This window comes from Mauremys mutica, chromosome 2 (assembly GCF_020497125.1).
Source record: "Mauremys mutica isolate MM-2020 ecotype Southern chromosome 2, ASM2049712v1, whole genome shotgun sequence".
Lineage (NCBI taxonomy): Eukaryota > Metazoa > Chordata > Testudines > Geoemydidae > Mauremys > Mauremys mutica.
In genome coordinates, this window is record NC_059073.1 from 278,438,589 (window position 1) to 278,460,998 (window position 22,410).

Here is a 22,410-nt window from a genome sequence, read left to right on the forward strand (position 1 = left end):
TCCAGTTCTGCTCCTACGATCCTGTGCTGGTGGCCAAATGAAAGTTTCCAATTTAAATGTGACAAGAATAGGAGTGACCAACAGGAGGCAGATAACGGGAAGGAACAAGGGTTACCGCAATTTGATAGTGGGGTTACTCAGATGAAATCCGTACATCTTAGGATGGCTCAAGTTAAATATTTTAATGTTATAAATATATGAGTGACTGAAGGAAGGCAGAGAAAAGGCAGTGAGCATTCTTGACTGAATATTCTTTGCTGTAGAACTTGCAAAATATGACATTTGGAAAGCTGTTATTTGTACAAAATTTGAGGACAGCTGTAAAAATACGGCCCGAAAGGCAACATCAGTCCCTCAAGACTTGTGTATTTGTGTTCTCTCCCTTGCACCATAACATAAATCAAGCTTTAATTAGCCTGAACCAATTAATGTATGCTACCAATGCAGTAAAGTAAAACTCCATATGCTGTTATGTCTGACAGAAATATTGGTATTCATGTATGGACAGTGATTAATTTGTAGTAGCTGTAACATCTGTCACTTCCTCTGATTACTCCTCATGCCCCACTGGCAATACAGCGTACTTAATTCAACATGACTGGGAAGCACTGGTTTTCTGCACAAGTTGCACACTTCCATTTTGGCAGTTTGGAAAGGTGATTGAAAGCATGGGGTTGCTTTTCAAATTCACTTTGTTGGATGCTTTTTAAAATCACCATTGCCTATTTTGTTCATGCTGTGCACCCAGGATTGCAAAAAGGGGATCAGGGAATTTATTCATTGTGACTTTGAGATTAGAAAAAGCAGAGAGTATTTTGTAACACATTTGTAAATAGATCAGATTCATCATTTTAAAAATATTAAGCAACATACTTTTAAACTAGTGTCTTAACAATTGACTGGCCTATAGGATTCTCAAATAATAGCTACTTCCACAGCTATTGAATCTAAAATAAACTATCACACGCAAAATTAACCTCATTTGTGTTTCCAGTGCTCTCTTGTTAATACAACAGTTTAGTGCGTTCAAGACTCAGCTTTTGTTATGTAAATGGAGTTGGAGTGTTTCTGTTCATTCCTATCACTATAAATAGGGTACAAAATTACATGATTAAACAAAAAGACGTGACTTTATTGCTCTTGGGAAATGAAGTATTATGAATGAAAAAAGGCATAAGGTGGTTAAAGTACTAGTGGGTCCAAGAAATGAATGCCAACATTTTCAAACTTGGGTGCCTAAATTAGGCATCTAAATGAAAGTGCCCCGATTTTCAGAAGAGCTGAACACTTGCAGCCAGTTCTCAGCAACTCTAAGACTTGTGTCCCAGTTAGGACTTTTGTCCCAAGATGGACAATCAAAAATACACAAAATCAATGGCCTCTTTTGAAAATTTTGGCTCCATCTTCTCTTTGCTTAGTTTCCACATCTGTAAAATAGAGACTAATGACTACCCTTTGCAAAGTGCTTTGTGGTCAATGGATGAAAAACACGACATAAGACATATGTATAGTTACGGATTCTAAAAGAAGTGACTGAAGTTGCTATATCCATGGAAGGGATCCAACACTGATTAGAAAACTTGATTCATTGTTACAGACAGAAAATGTGGATTGGCGCCTGGGCCCATGGGTTTTCATGAAATTGCTGAGAGTCTGATGGCAACAAACCAAAGAATGGTGGGGGTGGGGGTGGAAATCACTGATTATTGTCCTTCACTGAGACAGGAAAAGAGAACTACTATTGCCTGAGATGCGTGCACACGTGTTCCTGGACATAATCCTCGCAAAACAATTCAGCTGATGAAAAGTTTGACATTCTCAAGGCTGAATCTTCATAGGTAGGAGTAAAGCTGCAGTCATTTATCCAGCTAATGTGTGAGTAATTATGGTAGGTAACAAGTACGCATTTTTTCACATTTAGTGGTGCTAAAATGTTCTGGATATGAAAATGGCAATAATCTGAGAAAAGATTGTTTAGAGGCAGAACTTGCTAAATGCTCTTTTTTTTGCCTGAGTTTTAGCAATTAGCATTTGCTGATAGTCAACATTCCTCTTAATTTTTGCAGTTGCCAAGTACACAAGGGATCTAATCTCCATAAGCAAGTATCAAAACCTCCATTTTCACACCCATATAAAATAAAAGGGAATAATTATCGCTACAGACTAGGACCCAGTATGCAACTGAACTGGTTAAATCTATTTAAATTTGCATTCAATATCATGGCTACAGTATTAGTAGTATTACTAGTGATAGCTGTGATAGCATCTAATTTTCAGAGTCATATTTATCATAGTAACAGTCCTTAACTAACTCAAAGGGACATTCTGAAGATTTATTAATATTTATGCACTTTAGTTAGGGCAGTGGGAAGATCTGACAGGTCTGTATGGGAAGAGTGAGATGTTCCCGCCCTCCATTAATCTTGGGTCACATCTTGGATAAGTGTGAGGAACCTGCTAGGCCTCCCTCCTAGGGTTATGACAAAGTCTTTATCGGCAGACAACGCAGAAGAACATATTAGTGTCAACAGAGAGAACGGCAATGAAGGACATGCCTTGTGATGGCAATATAAGGGCAACCTGCATTATATATGCAGCAAGGGCACCAGAACCTTTGTAGAAGTGTGGGGGAGTCCATGACCTCCTGGCTCCCCTGGTTCTGGCACCATTAGTGGGAGTGGGAAAAGGAGCAGCCTGTACTAGGAGGAGCTGGGGTTTGCTGGAATGGAGCCCCCGCACCGTAGGAATTCACCTTGCTGAGAGAGGAAGGGTCTGAGCCACCACCACAGGAAGGTGAGGAAAGCCCCTCTCCGGGGGTGTGGAGGGCAGAGTCTGTCCATGGTCTGGGTCTGGCCAATGCATGGCAGGGCTAGGGGAGGGAGTGAGGGCAAGGTCCCATCTTCAAGATGGAGATGGGGGGGGAGGGTGCATGGGTTACACCGTGCCCATGGGCGGAACAGGATGGGGGAGGAGAAGGGGAAGAAGACGACCCCCACAGCATGTAGTAGTGAGTGGGGCTGAGTTTTCTTCCCCTACCCACAGCAGCCTGCTCCCTTCTTCCCTCCATTCACCTTCTTCCTGCTGGAGCCTCTGACTGTGGCTGCCTTGTTGTAGATGTGGCAGCGCAGCACCATGCTGCCCAAATCCACCACCACCGTGTACGTAGCGGGGGCAGCGGCGGCGCTCGCCAGCCCTTCCTTGCAACACGGCACCCCCTACAGGGGGGAGGCGGTTGGACGTGGTGTGGCAACGCACTGGCTGAACCAGGGCGGCTCACCCTGTGAACAAACCACAGCCCAGTGGTGTCTCTATGCCATGGGCAGGCATGTGGGCTGCCTGGCCAGCTGAGGAGGGAGGGGTGGGCTGAGGAGAGGTAGGAGTTGTCAGGTCAGCACAGGAAGCAGGACAACAAAGGGGGCAGGAGTTAAGCAGAGCTACCTGGAGGTGTTAGCTGCCTTTCAGCCACAAGGGGAAGGGAGACGGGAAGGGAGGAGCTCTGTAAAGACACAGGCCTCTCTCCTCCTCCCTGCAGCTGGAAGCAGCTCCTGTCCCTTCCTACCTGCACAGTGCTGAAAGGCTGTGGCTGGTCACAAACCCTGGCAGAAGTCTTTTCGTTAAAAAGTGGGGGATGGCCCTTCCTCTTTTATAAGTGGTGTGGGGGGGTGGCCCTCTGTTTCCCTCCCCCGGTTCCGGCGCTGTTGATATGCAGTCACTGGCCAATCATTACACTTATGGGCAGATGAGGCTCTTTAACTCAGGTTGGCGGCTCATCTAGGAGAAGGACAACTCTGAATACAAATCCTGCTTCCACATTAGCTGCTTGTGGCATCTTTGTACCAGCTGCTTGCACGAGAAAGTGGGAAAGGCTCTGCACAAACCTTTCTCACTTAAATCCATTCATAGTGCAGGTTGTTGAGCTAACTCATTCAATTCATTTAACTTATTTAACCTAATCAACTCACCAGAGTCCTGTGGTGATGGGGAAGGGGTGTCAGGGACAGGCAGAGGATGCTGCTGGCAGTCTCTTCAACACAACTCTGCATGCTGGCAGCCTCAGGGTGATGGTCATTCTCCACAGATCAGGGCAGATCTGGAGCCGGTATCCTCCTGATACAGATCAGGCCTTTTTAGGCACAGCGCTGCTCTCCCCAATCTGGGGAAAGGGGACTGAAAAGGAACCCTAAACATAGCTGTCCCTTTCCATGCCCGACAGGCTACCACTCCTGGCTGGTCATCCCACTCAGCGGTCAACAAAAAACAAAGATTCACAGGTTGGGTCGTGGAATGTCAGAATTCTTCTCAACAGTGACCAAAGATCGGAATGAAGAACAGCCCTACTTGCCAAAACACTGGAGAGGTATAACATAAAAGTTGCTGCCCTCAGTGAAACCAGACTGGCTGACGAGAACCACCTTGAGGAGGTGGGAGCAGGCTACATTTCCTATAGGCCAAGGATGAGCTGAGATAGTTGGGGTTAGGGTATAGTCTGACATTGCCCACAAGGTTGACTTGCTCCCCAAGGAACTCAATGATTGACTTTATAAAACTTATCCAGAGAATAGTATGCCACCATTATCAGTGCTTACGCATGGACAATGACTCTCATAAATGAGAGCAATGAGATATTTTTTTGAAGATCTCACCAAAGGCACACCAGGACAAGCTCATCATCTTTGGAAACTTTACTGCTTGTGTGGGAGTCAACTGACATATGGATCATTGTGCTAGGCCATCACAGCACTGGAAGGTCAAACTCCAACAGCCAACTTCTTCTCTCCAAGTGCCAACAAATATAAGCCAACATGGATGTATACCCGTCAAAACAGTGGCACATGCTGAACTATGTAATCATATGGTCTAAAGACATTAAAGATGTGTACATCACCTGCTCTTTGAAAAGTACCGGATGCTGGTCAGACCGTCAGCTTGTGAGAAGCATCATGTCACGACACTCCTCACCAAAGTGCTCCAGAAGATGCCTCAGACCACCAAAGAAGATCAATGTGGCTGACATGAATGACCCCAGCAAACAAGCAAAGTTGGAACAGACACTAGAGGCTGTTAGCTGAGGTCCCAGAGAACTCCTCAGCCATTGAGACAATCTGGCAGAAGTTCAGAGTTGTCACATATAATTCAGCATCTAAGGTTCTTGGCTTTGTAAGGAAGAAACACCAAGAGTGGTTCAATGAGAATGATGCTGAGATAGACTGGCTACTGAAGACGGTGCACACCACACACAAATCCTACATCTTAGACAAGAAATCAGCAATGAAGGAGGCCAAACATATACTACAAACCCAGTTAAAGCTAATGAAGAACCACTGATGGGAAGAGAAGGCTGCAGGACTGCAGGAAGCAGCTGACAAGTATGACATGAAGGAATTCCACAAAGGTCTCTGTGCTGTGTATGGCATCAAATCCAATGGTACAGCCCCTGTCCTCACAGTAGATGGTAACTGGCTTCTCACAGACAAAGGCAATGTTCTCTCTCGTGGGAAGAGCGCTTTGATAGTCTCCTGAACTGTCAAGACACTACATCCAATGAAGTCACTAACTTACACCCACAGCATCCTGTCCTGGAGGAGCTGTCCATGATACTAAAGCCATCAAGCCTCTCTCCATGGGCATGTCTGCAGGCCTCAATGGTATTCCACCTGAAGAGTACAAATGTGGAGGTGCACACCTGGTCAGAAAACTCACCAGCTTTTTCAAGACTATATAGGAACAGGGTATAGTGCCCTAGCACTATAAGGATGCTTTCACAGTCCATCTATACAAAAGGAAGGAAAGCATATCTAGCTGTGACAACCATCACGAACTCTGCCTGCTGTCCATAGTGGGGAAGATCCTTGCATGGGTTGTCCTCAACAGACTTGTCTCTCACCTAGTGAACTCAGTATATCCAGAGTCACAGTGTGGCTTTCATGCTGGCTGTGGAACCCTGGACATGATTTTGTGAACAGAACAAGGATGTGTACATGGTGTTTGTTGAGCTGACGAAGGCCTTTGACATGGTGAATTGTGAGGGCCTATGGAAACTCCTTCATAAATTTGGCTGTGCAAAGAAGACGAGTGCTATCATCCACTCATTTCACAATGGCATGATAGCCAGGGTGATGGAGTGTGGTAACTCATCAAAAGCCTTCTCTATTACTAATGGCACTGATCAAGGATGCATAATGGCTCCAGTCCTCTTTGTCATTGTCTTTTTAGCCATGCTTTTATTTGCATTCCAGGACTTTGACAGGGGTGTATACATCTGGTTAGACTGGATGGGCGTCTATTCAATCTACAGTGACTCTGGGCCCACACTAAGGTAAACTAACAGCTATTAAGAGAGCTCCTGTTTGCTGATGACTCTGTCCTCATTGCACACATGCTCAAGGACAATTAATTTATCATGGACCACTTTGCCTATGCTTCAAAATGCTTTGGTTTCACAGTCAGCCTGAAAAAGATGGAGGTCATGCACCAGTCAGCACCAGGCCACCAGCATCACGAGCACCATTAACACATTGTCAAAAATGACAACACACCCCTTAAATAGGTCAGGAAATTCTTCTACATGGGTAGGATACTTTGCAGCAACACCCTGTTGGATGATGAGATCATTCAGTGCCTAGCAAAGGCCAGACCCTGGAGGGAACGTGGATTCCGCCACAAGATAAAAATCTACCTTGCTGTTGTTCTCACCTCACTCCTCTATGGCTGCAAGACATGGATGCTCTACTGACACCACATCAAACAGCTGGAGAGCTTCCATCCTTGCTGTCTAAGATCCACCTGCAACACCAAGTGGCAGCACAGGATCCCCCATACTGAAGTCCTTGAGAGGTGCCAAATCCCTGGCATCAAGAGTGTGCTCATCACTGGGTCAGACATGGGGTCTGCATGGAGATCTCCCATATACTGAAAGAGGTGCTTTATAGCCAAGTGAGCACAGGAACACACACTAAGGGTCAAGATATAAAGACACTTTGAAGGCCATGAAAAGCACCAAAGATAGAAATTAGAATCTGGGAACTTGTTGCACTGGACAGACTGTAGCGGGGTAGTCACCCCGCTCCAGCCCTGAAGGGGTTAAAGCAGCCCTGGAGAGGGCTGAGGCAGGGAAAAGCTGGGCTGATTGGGGGAAGCAGCCACAGCTGGGGCCACGCCCCAACCAGACCACAGCTGGCCCTATAAGAGGGCTGAGGGCCAGAGGCTAACATACTCTCTTCTCTAGCTTTCTGAGAGAGAAGGACCTGGCTGCCTGGGAGCTGAGAAGGGTACCTGAGGTGGAGCAGTGCTGGGGAAGGGCAGAGGGAGCTGGGGAGCTCCAGCCTAGTAAAACCCCAGGCTGCAGGCCCTGCTTAAAAAAAGGCCAAAAAGGTACCTAGGCTTCAGAGGGGCAGCCCAGAGACAGACCAAGGCAGCAGGCCCTAACCCCCTTGCTGATGATGAATGGTTTACAGACTGCAGTCGTTCCCAGGAAGCGGGGCCTAGATGATGACTGTCAGTAGCCACTGAGGCAAGGTGGGTTTAGAGGGTTGGGGGTTCCCCTGGATGGGAGACCCAGATTGTGGGTTACTGCTGGGGGCAGAACCCTGACGTAAAGGGCACCGGTGTCTGGGAGGGACACGGGGGCCAGCAGCAGGTGAGACACCGGCCTGCTAATTCCTGAGACAACCAACAGGAGGCGCCGCGCCAGTGAGTCATTGCCCCGTCACACAGACCCAGACGCTTTTGAGGAGGGGTGTGTGAGGTGTCTGCAGGAGAAGAAAGCATTTTGTACAGCCAACGCCTTAAACCCACCCTCCAACAAGACGTGCAACCCCATTTTCAAATCCCAGATTGGACTCGCTTCGCATATGAGAAGCCGTAAAAACAAACCCAGAACTCAAGTCAGCACTAGCTTAACACACATCCACCAATGCAACAGGAGAATCCATCCTTCCATAAACATTAGTGCTTCGAAGGCAACAAATATATTGTTATTATTTTATTAATTTTTAAATGTTTATTTAAAGTAGGATAAGTGTGTGATTGGAGTCAAAAACACAAATCTAGGCCTGGAAAATATTCATGTGAGTGCGGTTTTGTTGGCACAATTTTTCACAAGTTGTAGACCCAAAGCTGAGATTTATTTAATCAAGAAACAAAATTCACTGAATAGCAAAACGGCCCAGTTTTTTTTCTGGGTGGACAGAGAAGTAGTTTATACTAAAATTAAATCATCTAGGCCCAGAATGAGCAAAGCACATGCTGAAGGCTGCTTGTGCTTGAAGTTTAGTGCCTATATGCTTTGGTCAGTCATGGCTCCACAGAAGGAATGCCATGTGACCAGTAAAGCTATTTACATAGTCAATTCCAAACAGTAAATAACTAAGTGCAACAGTTTGTGAGTAGCCTGTAGGAGCTGGCATTTGTTCACAAACTTTTTGTCATGCAATGCTACATTAAACATACAAACAAAAACTTTGTAAATGATCTTGGGCTCGATGACAACTTGAAAACAGAACAAAAGGCTGAATTCACCAAATAAACTATTCTCAACAGTTGGACCAGCTCTAATTACAACAATGATTAATTCTTTATAGTTTTCAGCATTATAAAATGAACTGCTTTAGCTGCAAAATAGATAATAGTGTCTGTTGTACCAGCCATAAAAGTCCCTAAGTCCTAATTGTTGTGCAGAAAACTCTAGTAGTTTGGTCCATATTAATCAGCTTGGGTTTCCTGGATATAATTGTTCTTAACTAGCTCACATACAGTAATGGACTGCTAAATTGGAAATGAAGAACAAATAGCTTTAAAAAGGATCTGGGCAATTTTTTTCCCTTGCTGCCACATTACAATAATAGCCATTCATAACAAAAGCAATTAAGAATTCTCTATTTAATATCTCACTGTGTCACTCAGCAAAACCACTTTTCTCCTCATTTATTTTCCTCTATTTATTTTATTACCAATTACACAAACTCCATTGGTTATTCAGATTACCAGAACTTGCACAAGACTATGGTTTATTTTTTTTTAATTATTATTCTTTATATCCAAAAAGCTATGGATATGGGACAGAATACAGAAAAGCTGCCTGTTTGCCAGGATATTTTAAAATTCAGGCACTAAAAGCTACATTATCCACAAACATTCTGGGCATGCAATTCGGGTGGAAATCAAAACCCAGCAGGACCCTTTGAGGTTCTCTGAAGACAGGCATTGCAGAAGTTCAAATCATTATAACTTGCATGAGTGGCACATGCCCAACCTGAATGGTGCAGGGTCAGTTCAAGAGACTGCAGTGTCAGCTCTTCAGAAACATGTTCCGGGAGTACAGCTGGCAAATGGGGGCAGACCGCATGCAGAAAGAAATGGTGAAGAAGAGTGCCCTTTCCTAACACCCCTGGGCCAAGTATGGCCTCCTGCCAGAGCATAAATCTGCTGAGCTGGCCTTGAGATTTGATGTATTTAACATCAAAGTGCTACGGCACAAACATCATATGCCTATGCATTTTGGAGGCTCTGAACGTCGTGGCTAGAATCCAGGCACATTTTAAGAAAGAGGAACCCCAAAGAAAAGCCAGCATGCTAATGAGTATATCCCCTTCTAGCCAAACCCCGGTTGAATTCCAGGGGGCTAAGGCCTTTGTATCTGATCACCCGACTGACATCCTACAGTTTTAGTTCCAAATCAGACCCAAATGCAAAGGGGCTTTTCTGGCTGAAATAATGCCACAGTTTCAAATGGTGGTGGTTTGAAATTTTGTTGCTAAGACATCCAAACTCTAATCTAAATTTAACCCAGGATACAAACACCACCTGCTCCTCCCATCTCTAGCAAGTATATTACCTCTATCCTATACAAAAAGCTGCACTAAGATTGCAAGGTTAAGTGCTCAAGCGTCAGGAAATTGGTGACATAACTCTGCTCCTGTCGTATTACAACACAATACAGGCTGCCCGACTGAGGCAGCTTTAAACTGGATCAGTACCAAGAGGACTTAACCAGGGTCGAGGATCTAGTCCAGTGTACCTTTAACTCAGCCTCTGTGCATTTCACAAGGTCTACTACTGCCCTGGCTTTATCCCTGCTCATTTACAACCTCAGATGGAGTGCAGGCGGTGAGGTCAAGGTTCTGCTCTGTGACCTTGATTCAGTCATGGTCCCAGGTGATGACCCTAATTATAAAGTTAACTTAGCTGTGTACATTTCCTTAGCTGAGCACTTACTGAGCAAGCAGAATAAAATCTACTGAGCATGCTCAGAACTATTTTGCAATTCTAACAAGTAGGCTTGGAAGGATTAGATTTTTATCTGTAAATGTCGATAAACATAGATTTCACTGCACATAAACAAACTGATGAAAAAATATTTCCATGAATAATAATTAAAATTTATAGATAGGCAAAGTAAGATATGTGCTGCTTGAGAACTTCTTAGTTTCATTTAAGGCTATTTACTTCGTATATTTTGATGTGATGTTGACAATTTGTGTTTTAACAGTTATAAAGCTTTTATCTTTTTGAATCTCAACATGTATGGTCATTAAATAATTATTGTCTGACACTTACCCCACCCATCCCCATTCTGTGACCTTCCTACCTTCCTGCAATGGAGAAAACTTAAATCAATAAAAATAAAAAAAATGCTTACAAATACACATAGATATGATCTGTTGAAATTATCAACAAATAAAAATCAAATTCTGCCCAGTCTTCCCGTAAGCCAGTCAATGCAAAACCAATCTCATCTAGAATAAAACAGGCACAATGGTGACCTTTTCCATGTCAAACTCTAACTTCTAAATCCCAGCCATTTTGACTCTAGCATTGTTAAAATTGCAAAAAAAAATTTTTTTTTTTACAGAATGAGAGAAGTGTAAACCTTTTTTGCACACAATTAAAAATAAAAATCTCTACACTGAAAGCAAATATAGAAAACTGTAGCCTCAAAGGTGAAAGATTCAAAAACATAAGCAACCAAAACCAGTATTACAATGGAAACTGATGCAATCTGACCAACCATAACATCTATATCCAAATATACAGACAACGGTTCCCATGTCTGTCATTCAAACGTGTCAATCAGAAATCCATGTCAAGTATTCCACTTTGGTTTTTACTCCACTATGTCTACACTACGAAATTAGGTCAAATGTATAGAAGTCCATTTTTCAGAAATTGATTTTATACAGTTGATTGTGTGTGTCCCCACTTAAGACCATTAACTCGGCGGAGTGCGTCCACAGTACCGAGGCTAGCATCAACTTTTAGAGTGTTGCACTGTGAGTAGCTATCCCACAGTTCCTGCAGTCTCCGCTGCCCATTGGAATTCTGGGTTGAGCTCCCAATGCCTGATGGGACAAAAGCTTTGTCGCGGGTGGTTCTGGGTACATGTCGTCAGCCCCCTCTCTCCCCCCATGAAAGCAACAATAGACAATTGTTTCATGCCTTTTTTCTGGGGTCCCGTCCACTGGACCTGCTCAGCCTGCTGCCTGCCTGGATGATCGGAACCCCAGCCAGGCAGTGGGCTGAGCGGGTCGGCGGACGGAGCCCCAGACCAGCACCGGAGCTGATGATTCCTGATGTCAGATTTGTGTCCATTTATTCTTTTGCGTAGAGACTGTCCGGTTTGGCCAATGTACATGGCAGAGGGGCATTACATTCAAAAACCAGTGGGAGAACACTTCAACCTTCCTAACCACTCAGTGACAGACTTGAAGGTGGCAATTTTGCAACAAAAAAACTTCAAAAACAGACTCCAAAGAGAGACTGCTGAACTTGAATTAATATGCAAACTAGATACCATTAACTGTGGTCTAAATAAAGACTGGGAATGGTTGGGTCATTACACCAATTGAATCTATTTCCCTATGTTAAGTTCTCCTCACATCTTCTATGGGCCATCTTAATTATCACTTCAAAAAGTTTTTTTTCCTCCTGCTAATGATAGCTCATCTCAATTGATTAGACTCTACCTGTTGGTATGCATACTTCCACCTTTTCATGTTCTCTGTATGTATAAATATCTCCTGTCTGTGTGTTCCATTCTATGCATCCGAAGAAGTGAGCTTTAGCTCACGAAAGCTCATGCTACAATAAATTTGTTAGTCTTTAAGGTGCCACAAGTACTCCTGTTTTTTTTCACTACACTACAGGCTTCTTTTTTTTGTCAAAGACTTTGCCGAATGCACAGGAATGTTTTCTCTAGCTACAGAAGCTACCTAATGCAATGTCTATATCTCTGGCCTTCCTGCTCACAAAGCAGTCATGCCCCCGCCCAAGGCTGACACAGCGATCTGGCTCGGGGCATGATACTTTTGCCATTAAGCAAACAGCAATTCTTTCCTGGCCTCTGCCACTGAATGCCTCCATGCATTACGCTGTGCCCTATCAGTGCTGGAAGACTACATGAGCTCGGAAAACATCATCACGAGTGCAGCTTTTTTTGCCTTCTAATCTGCGATAACCTCAGGGACGGAGATGATAGGGGGAACGTAGAAAGATTCTGGGGGGGGACTGCATGGTCATCTGTGCTGCTGAGTGCTGCTGAGTTCTCCATGCTGGCCAAACAGGAAATGAAATTCAAAAGTTCCCGGTGCTTTTCCTGTGTACCTGGCTAGTGCATCTGAGTTCAAAGTGCTGTCCAGAGCGGTCACAATGGAGCACTCTGGGATAGCTCCTGGAGGCCAATACCATTGAATTTTGTCCACACTACCCCAAATTCGACCCGGCAATGTCGATTATAGCACTAATCCCTTTGTCAGGGGAGGAGTACAGAAATTGATTTTAAGAGCCCTTTTAGTCAACAAAAATGGCTTCGTCGTGTGGACGGGTGCAGGGTTAAATCGATGTAACGCTGCTAAATTCCCCTCTATTCAGCATTGGTGAGGCCTCATCTGGAGTACTGTGTCCCGTTTTGGGCCCCACACTACAAGAAGGATGTGGAAAAATTGGAAAGGTCCAGCGGAGGGCAACAAAAATGATTAGGTGGCTGGAGCACACGATTTATAAGGAGAGGCTGAGGGAACTGGGATTATTTAGTCTTCAGAAGATAAGAATGAGGAGGTATTTGCTGCTTTCAACTACTTGAAAGGGGGTTCCAAAGAGGATGGATCTAGACTGTTCTCAGTGGTACCAGATGACAGAATATGGAGTAATGATCTCAAGTTGCAGTGGGGGAGGTTTAGGTTGGACATTAGGAAAAACTTTTTCACTAGGAAGGTGGTGAAGCACTGGAATGGGTTACCTAGGGAGGTGGTGGAATCTCCTTCCTTAGAGGTTTTTAAGGTCAGGCTTGACAAAGTCCTGGCAGGGATGATTTAGTTGGGGATTAGGTCCTGCTTTGAGCAGGGGGTTGGACTAGATGACCTCCTGAGGTCCCTTCTAACCCTGATATTCTATGATAAGAGCAAAATTCAATAATCTTTCAGGATGCAAAATAAGGAACCAGTGCAGCTCCCTTTAAGAACTGGACGTTTCTACTGAACGTACAAATACTCTTGAATAGGAAACTATTGCTATAATAATCTCATATATGACCACATTGTAGAGAACAATTTACAAGGTTGGGAGCTCATGTCACACCTGGGAATGCAGATCAGCACTTAGACGCCCAAATAACTGCTTGTGATGCCTAAAAAGTCATTTGAACATTCAGATTTAGAAAAGAGCATCCTAACTTAAGTGCCCAGGTTTGTAATCAGGAACCATGGCAATAAAAGCAGAGATACAGATTACACGCAAATGGCTGTAAAATCACAAGTGCCTGCAGAGGGTTCGCTGGTCCCGCGGCTCCGTTGGACCTCCCGCAGGCACGCCTGTGGATGCTCCACTGAAGCTGCGGGACTAATGGACCCTCCGCAGGCACGTCTGCGGGAGGTCCACCGGAGCCCCGGGACCAGCAGACCCTCCGCAGGCATGCCTGCGGGAGGTCCACCGGAGCCGCCTGCCGCCCTCCCGCGGCACGCTGCCCCAAGCGCACGCTTGGTGCGCTGGGGTCTGGAGCCGGCCCTGGATTTTATACATAGAAGTTTAAAAGGAAAACGAAACATTATGGAAGCCGAAAAAGAGCATTCGGAGCCAGGCAATGTCTCGTTTCCTCTTATTTAATGATCATTAAAAGTAACCAAGCTACAGTTTTTCTCTTTTTAACGTAATAAAAAAAATAAAAATAGCCCTAATCTAAAACTTAGTAGTTGCCAGAGGTGAATTTTTATGGATGACTTATGTATAAATCTCTGAAAAAAGGGCTTTATAATGAAAGCGATAGCTCAACCTTAACTGCAGCACTGGGAACAGACACACTATAATTAATGTATTATTTCAGTTGTGGGCGATACTGACAGTTGCTTTTTGCGCTTAGGAAGAAATGTATGGTGTGACTGAGGAAGGAGTCATGGAAAAGAATTACACTAAAGGGGAACAGAAATCCTTGTAGCAAAGACATGTCCTTACACTTTCCCTCCCAAACCGTATAAAACTCTGGCATTGACAGTGTTACCCCATGGTGTTATCTATCCCTTTCCCCTCTATTAGATGGCAGTGACACACACTTGGAGAATATATTTTATGGCAGTGAGGGGCTTTTCGTTCTTTCTTTGTTTTATAATGATGAATGAAGTTAAATATTGTATCAGAATCAAAGTGGGAAAAGTGATTAATTGTATTTTGCTGATGAAATCAATGTACTTACTGGTTCAACGTCAAATGCGTAAAGCGCATACTCCCGATCAGGTGACACTTCATAGCGAATGGCCTTTAAGGAGACCTAAAAAAAATAATCGGATGTTAAAATACAAGTGATTTTGTAGTTCTAAAGCCTCATATGTCAAACTATTGTCATGCTCGTCATGGGGGGAGGGAGGGAAGTATTGTCTGACTTCATTTTTTGTAGAAGACACTTGTAAATCCTACTTTGTCTTGATAAAAAGATGAACAGCTCATACACAGCTGTGCATGTCCCCTTACACCTGCACACCCCGTGGAGACTCAGCACCATGTCTCACTCACGTGTTCTTCTCCCCTACTCATTTCCTTCCCCCACACTAACGTCCATCTACAGTGCCACATACGTGTAGTCCTATGCAAAAAGCTGATGGGGTGGGAACTAGGTGCGAATGCATGTCAGCATGGGGACAGAAAACACAGGATAGTAAAAACTGGAGAGGACTCTGTTCTTCTCTTCCCCTCAGTGGCTGAGCCTGTGTTGTTGTCTTCTCCTTAGTGTGTAAGCTCCTGAGGCAGTAACCCCTGCATCTTCTATACCTGGGACATACCCAACACACTGCATAAAAGCTACAGTGTGACTTGGGCTGTGCCTGCCCCATGGAGTAAGAGCCCCCCTTGCATGCCTGTGCAGACTATCTTGGGCCTGACAGCATAGAAGTAAAGAGGCCTACTTATTTGTTTACTTCTTCCTGTAGCTGAAGGGCAGGAAGTGAATGAGAAGCAATGGGATACGGGAGAAGCCTTGGTTCCACCCAATTCTCCCCAGTCACTAGCCGAGGTATTTGAGCCACCAAATAGGGGTGGGGGAATAGTAAATCACTGCTGGTACAGGCCAACCATAAAGCACTACCGCCACCCACCCCTAGTGAGAGCAAGGCAGAATCAGGGTAGGGATTGTTCCTCACAGGGGTCTCTGAGTCACCATGTCTCCCAAGATTGGTTCTGGGGTGATGTAGTTTATGCGTCAGCCTTTCCTGAGGGCCGTGCCTAAAACTAGCCCTAGCATTACCATTAATATACAGCAGCTCCAGATACTTGTCTGGCGATGTCTCTTCCCTCCTCTGCTTCTAATTTGTCTAGTGCAGATGTCCCTTCCCCTTTCCTCTGTGGTTTTAATATGCAGTGCCAGCTCCAACACTGCCAAGGCCAAAGAGAGGTCACTCTAATATGCCTTTCATCCTCTTGCTTTTAAATCCTTTTCTTCCATATAACAAATTGGACGGAATTTTTTGAGAGATTACCAAGAAACACAATGAAGTAGGATCTTGGACATAGTGCAAGCAGATGGTATCACACAAAGAAGTCCTTCACAAGGTCAGCGAGCAGGTTCGAGTGCATAAAGAATCAGACGAGCTATCCAAAGGCAGAGGGCAGTGAGCAGTGAAAGCAGTTTAGACTGGAAGGGCGCCTGTAGGAGTGTGCCAGGCAGCACTGTCAGCATAAACACAGATTTTGTTTGTTGATATATTAATAATGCGAAGGAAGGAATCTGTGCCAAGACAATGAAAGTTGCTCTGACACAAGACTAGGATGAAAGAAGTGGGTGGATGGGATTGAAGGAATAAGTCAATGTAAATAAGATGGATAATAAAATCCATGACAAACTAGGCAGTCTAGAAGCATAGGCAGATACGATGCTTATACCGTACAGTTTAAGGTAGTGAGACAAAGGAAAAACCACCAAAAATGAGATGTTCCTTCAGTGGCTATATGATAAAACAGCACATGAGAAAAGGCTCTTCCCCAAAGAACAGATTTAAAACCTCCAGCACAGGGCAGGAGGAGCAGTAAAGAGAAAATGAATACAGCTCTGCAGTTTTTGGAGACAGGGGCCCAACGTAAAGATCTTCTAGCACCAAACAAAGGAGCACACATTCAGAATATTGTGTGAGGTCCTGCACAAAAGAACTCTTGATGGTAAGGTAAGTCATAGTGTTATTGTAACATCTGACTAAGTTAGAGCAGGGGTTCTATAGCAGGTCCATGGACCGCCATCAATTGGGCTGGAGAACCCACGCTGGTGATCTGCAGGGGGCTGGGGAGTTGGAAGGAGGGCTAGTCTGCAGACTATCTTTCTTTTATGGTATGGCCAAAAACTAAGAACCAATGCAATAAAGAGCAGACAGTGAAAGGCTATTTGAAGCCATAGAAAATAAAACTCTCATGAATTCAGCTAAGAAAAGTCAGCTATTAAAGGAATCTAGTCAATTCCTCTACACAGAGCACAGCTGATGCTCTCCGTGGGAAAAACAGCCTAGAGCAGTTATAGGAACAATTGTTGTATATACAGTTGGCAGAAAGTATTCAACAGAGACAGCCTGCTGGTCTAGATCCAGCATGTGGTGCTGTCATGCAGAGAATGGTTGAAAACGAGACTCTGTTCACGGGCTGATGGTGCTCTTAGGCCATATTAGAGGGAGCATATACTGTGTGACAGTGCTCCGCACTGACCTGTAAGGCACAACGGAGAGGTTCTGGAGAAACTTCCATTCAACAGTTATTGCCAGGGAAGAGAGGCACCTCAGCATGTGGCCTTTGAGGCTGGTGGGAAATGAATAGGGAAAAAAAACATGGGGGTTTCCTAGGAGGAAAGCATGAATATTTGCTGTATTATAGAGCTGAACTACAAAACAAAGAAACAGCTGGATGACTATGGGCTTTCTTGCAAGAGGAAAATATGAAATATGAAAACCACGACCAGACCCTTATATCACAGGTCTAAAATATACATCAGGACACTAGTGGAATGTGCTTGAAGGCAGATGTGGTTGATTTATTCTCCCCTTTTTAGCTCCCTGACATGAATTTCTGTGGTTCAACTGAATGTGCATGTCTCACTTTGTAAAGGTGCCAGGGAATCAGTCATTGATGTAATTAGCTATGCAGCGTCTGCTTGTGGACAAAGTTATGGTAAAACAGTACAGTCTTGGAGGCGTAGCAAGGTGTGAAGGTAAAATGAAAACATGTGGCCTTTAAAGTTGGATATAGCACAATGATAAAAAGCTTGAAGACAGTACCTCAGTATTGCTTTTAGGCAGATCTTTTAGGCATAGTTAAAACATTGACACTGCTAGAACTATGTATGAGGAAAATGAGATTACTGCAGCGTGAAGTCAATATGGAATGTGGTTTTAGTATTTTCTTGAAGCCAAACAGGTTTCTGAACAAGGCTTTCTTGTGGGTTGTTTTTTTTTGTTGTTGTTGGGGTTTTTGTTTTTTTTTTGGTTTTTATTAATGGGGGGGAGCCTGGGTGGCAAAATTCAGTCCACAATTTCCAGAGCTCTTTTTAACAGCTGTTAGACAATTATGTTAAATCTACCTTAGCTTTGTTCTGCTTTTGCGACCGGACATATTTCTGGGATCTTGGAAGGAGAAGAGACTTTGACTGCACCAAAACTTAGAGGAACAAAAGTTTGCTGTCAAAGGGCAGTGGATTCTTTGACAGTGCTTTGCACCATTCCAATCCTGCAGAGCAGGCAAAAAAGCAGCTCTTCCAGCCATGTGGGGATTCCCCTCCATATAGGAATGCGATTATTGGCTGGCAAAATGGCCTCTTGATGGATGTTTCCAGTCAGTGCAACTTAGAGCAAAATGGCTTAGCATTGGGAGGATGGAGTATATGGGTAAGAGATGGCCCAATATAGGGGGGCAAAGTTAGGTAACAGACACTTAGCTTTGAGGCAGCAGGCTTTCACTAGACTCATAGAATAATATCAGGGTTGGAAGGGACCTCAGGAGGTCACCTAGTCCAACCCCCTGCTCAAACAGGACCAAACCCAACTAAATCATCCCAGCCAGGGCTTTGTCAAGCCTGACCTTAAAAACCTCTAAGGAAGGAGATTCCACCACCTCCCTAGGTAACCCATTACAGTGCTTCACCACCCTCCTAGTGAAAAAGTTTTTCCTAATATCCAACCTAAACCTCCCCACTCAACTTGAGACCATTACTCCTTGTTCTGTCATCAGGTACCACTGAGAACAGTCTAGATCCATCCTCTTTAGAATCCCCTTTCAAGTAGTTGAAAGCAGCTATCAAATCCCCCCGCATTCTTCTCTTCTGCAGACTAAACAATCCCAGTTCCCTCAGCCTCTTCTCATAAGTCATGTGCTCCAGCCCCCTAATCATTTTTGTTGCACTCCGCTGGATTCTTTCCAATTTTTCCACATCCTTCTTGTAGTGTGGGGCCCAAAACTGGACACAGTACTCCAGATGAGGCCTCACCAATGTTGAATAGAGAGGAATGATCACATCCCTCGATCTGCTGGCAATGCCCCTACTTATACAACCCAAAATGCCATTAGCCTTCTTGGCAACAAGGGCACACTGTCGACTCATATCCAGCATCTTGTCCACTGTAACCCCTGCATCCTTTTCTGTTTTCTGCTACATAGTCTTTTCTGAAGGGATTCGGGTGCAGCAAAAGGGAGAAATTCTACATATCTGGGTGCATTAACAGAGGACTCGGGCATCTGCGCAGAGAATCAGACCCTCAGCAATATCCCCCAAGCCACCTTGCTTTCTGCCTTCCAAGGCAACTTCATCTAGAGAATTGCTGCTGTCTCCCCTCATCCTTGCCTGGCCTCAAAAACTCAGCAGGAGGAGATGAATGACTAGAAGAGTTAATCCTATCAGGGCTATATCTCCAGAAGGGCTTTCACAGCATCAGAGAAGGAGGCAATATACCACTGATATTCAGCTCTGCTCTCTCCAATACAGTACTGGGTTTTGAGGTCTTCTGCACCTTTCACCCCAGTCTAGATAGGTATTTATATCACGTTCCTGACTCTGGTGTCCCCTTGATGGTTAAATGCCTGGTTAAATGCCTCTGGTGTCCCCTTGATGGATACAATTACGTGGGAATGATCTGAACCAGAGTGCACTGTAGAGATGAGATAGGCCGAACAGGTCGTCCAGAGTGATAGGGATCTCTTGTCTATAGTGCAGTGGTGTATGATATTAATTTGCAGTATTAGCTTCTCATCCAGAATGTCTTCAGCTCAAATGCATGAGCATTCATTTTAGAAAGACAATGGGGCTCATCTTTCATTACTAGTGTAAATATAAGAGTACTTTTTATGACAGGCAATTGGCCTTTACTAACTTGATCTATTCTTTTTGACAGCAAATGTTGGTAATATTCTGGTATTTAACATCTTAGTTTCGTCATCACGCTGTGTTCATTTGGTATATGATTTAATGTTACAAAACTTTTTCATTATCTTCTGCATAGATACAATTCTGTCTTACGTGTCAATCGGTTCTCTCAACTTACTACAGGAACCCCTTACTAACACCTTATTCCAATAACCCATTCAATTTTTCCCTGTAACCCAACATGCAGTAACCCCATTACATTGCCCCAGATGTTTTAAACAAAATTTCTTTTTATCATTTCATTACAGTTCAAATGAAATCAGCATCTCCCAAGTGTCTGAAGAAATATTTGTGCTTTCTGTGGGGGGTGGGGGGTGGAAGAGGAGGAATAAGTCCTAGCAGTGTAAAGCAAATTATAAATACATAATTGCAATGTTCTGTAAAGTAACTGTGTAAAAGCCTAAGGTATTTCTCTTTCAATGACATATGATATGCAAGGTTTGCTTCAAATACATGTAGTAGAGAGTTTTCTGCACACAGAAGGAAACTGAGCTTCTGGCTTAACAAAGAAAGCACAGAATCCATTTCACATTATCTGTAGTTGCTTAGTCCATAGTATTCTGCTTGGCAATACATGAAGTTGAAAATTAAATGTCATTTTCTACTTTATTGACCTGAATGCAAGAAAACTGTGAAATTATCCTGCTTATTAAAGAAGATACTTACGATTTTTTTGTTTTCTATTAATACCATTGAATTGTTTGTTTCAACATTCCGCAGGATCACAGAGCCATTCTGGTTTCTATAAATGAATTCTTTAGCTGCAGGAAAAAGAAAAAAGAACATTAAGGAAATTGGACAGATTTTAGCCAGTGAAGTTGCTTATTTACATAGAACTACTATGGATTTGTGCTAAAAAGAACTGCTGTTTTCTATTCTATTTATTGTTCTTATACCACACTTATTCTAATCTATTCTGTATAGGTTCTAAAAACCTGCTCATGACTGTTGTCTCTGAGTTCCTTCCAGAAGTGCATTAAGTAACATGACTAACATCTGTGATGTTTCCGTTCTCTCATCCTCTCTTCGGGGGAGAAGTGTGTGCAGGAGAGTGTTTTCATTCAGATTTTTTAAATTATATACACATACACATGTGCAGAGCAAGAGGGAGAGCACTGTATGTTTATCTTACAGAAAGCCAGGTCAAAGCAATGACAGGAAGGTGGTGAGGTTTGAGAGGGTCCTTTAGATGAGGGTTTGGCTTAATCAGTACTTTGATGGGAGAACACCGGGAAAAAATCATGGTACTGCACAAAGGAGTGTTTGAAGGTGAATCTCTTCTCTAGAGTCAGTAATGTCCTTGCACTCCAGAAGAGCCTGCTGCTGGAGACAGTGCCTTTCAAATAAAACCTAAAACTGAGGTCCTGACCACTTTGTCATTAAAAGATCGCATGACGCTTTTCAGACCTAGCTGAATTAAGAACTTGAGCTATTAAATTTTAGCTGCTTAAATTCCCCCTTCTAGTTCCAATTAGGGAAGCAATTCTTCGTTTCCTGTCTTAAAATGCCACAGACCTGCCTCAACAGGTGGGAGCAGGTGGGCCAGCAGTGAGTGGGACAGTCCCAGTTGAATGGGGAGGAGAATACATGCTGAGGGGATGGAGAGATGCCTCTCCCCTTCAGAGTTTCTAGCCACTCATTGACTAGCTTGAGGAGGAAGGGAGCTGATTGTTCTCTCACCTTCTCCTTTCACTAATTTAAACCCTAGCCTGAGCCAAGTGGACCCTCTTTTTGTTTTGGATGCAGCTGCATTTAAGAGATTTCAGCCCAATGTGATCAGGTAGTCTCATGAGAATTCTACCAGCTTGGGGCAAAATCTTATACGAACAGCTCACAAGATCCCAAGACTGTCAAATCCAAATCTGAATCTAAACTCTAGCCTTATTCTGGCCTCAAATTCTAACCTAAATCTAATCCGAATCCAAAGGCCATCTGCTCTATGCACCTCTATTCTGGATAGAAGATATTGTTTAACTGTACAACATTATTAGTACAAGTAACGTTGCTTAGCATACTTCTATATTTGCATGCAACCCATCACCTCTATTTGAATAAAATACCATTGCAATATAATTGGTATAGTGTAGAAGATAAGAAGTCTTATGACCCATTTACAGGTAATAAAGTAGAAAAAATGAATCTCTTATCAGTGCATGAATCCCCATCAGCTGCCTATAGAACAAACATGTACCCCAGCTATATTCATCATCAATACCACAATAAAAAAGAATTTAAAAGGTGCAAGATTCACAAAAGATAAACTAGGGCTGACACATCTTATTTATAGGCTTGTATGCTTTGCTTTACATTGCCTTAGTTTACTCATTTTGTATTGTCAAGTGTAATTTCTACAAATCTCTGTAGCACACACTTGAAATGTATTTTTCTTGTTTGGGCTGAAATAAAGGGGGTACCAATAGTCTAACATGGATAGCTTTTCCATATTGGTAAATGCCTAAGTAATGGGCATATGCAGCTCGTATTCCATCCACTGACTTCACTGGAACTTGCACAAGGTGATAGGTGCTATAGAAGAACCTAGG

The 22,410-nt window shown here is 43.7% G+C and overlaps 1 protein-coding gene across 8 annotated transcripts in view; it reads right to left on the minus strand.

The window, feature by feature from the left end:
* Positions 1-22,410, minus strand: part of DPP6 (dipeptidyl peptidase like 6) — an 828,258-nt gene that overhangs the window by 217,775 nt on the left and 588,073 nt on the right. For all 8 annotated transcript variants that reach the window (XM_045003877.1, XM_045003879.1, XM_045003881.1 and 5 more), the window contains 2 exons: positions 20,534-20,628; positions 14,678-14,752 (listed from right to left, as the gene is read on the minus strand). In XM_045003877.1, the coding sequence (XP_044859812.1) occupies positions 14,678-14,752; positions 20,534-20,628 (170 nt within the window). The remainder of the gene's footprint in view (positions 1-14,677; positions 14,753-20,533; positions 20,629-22,410) is intronic.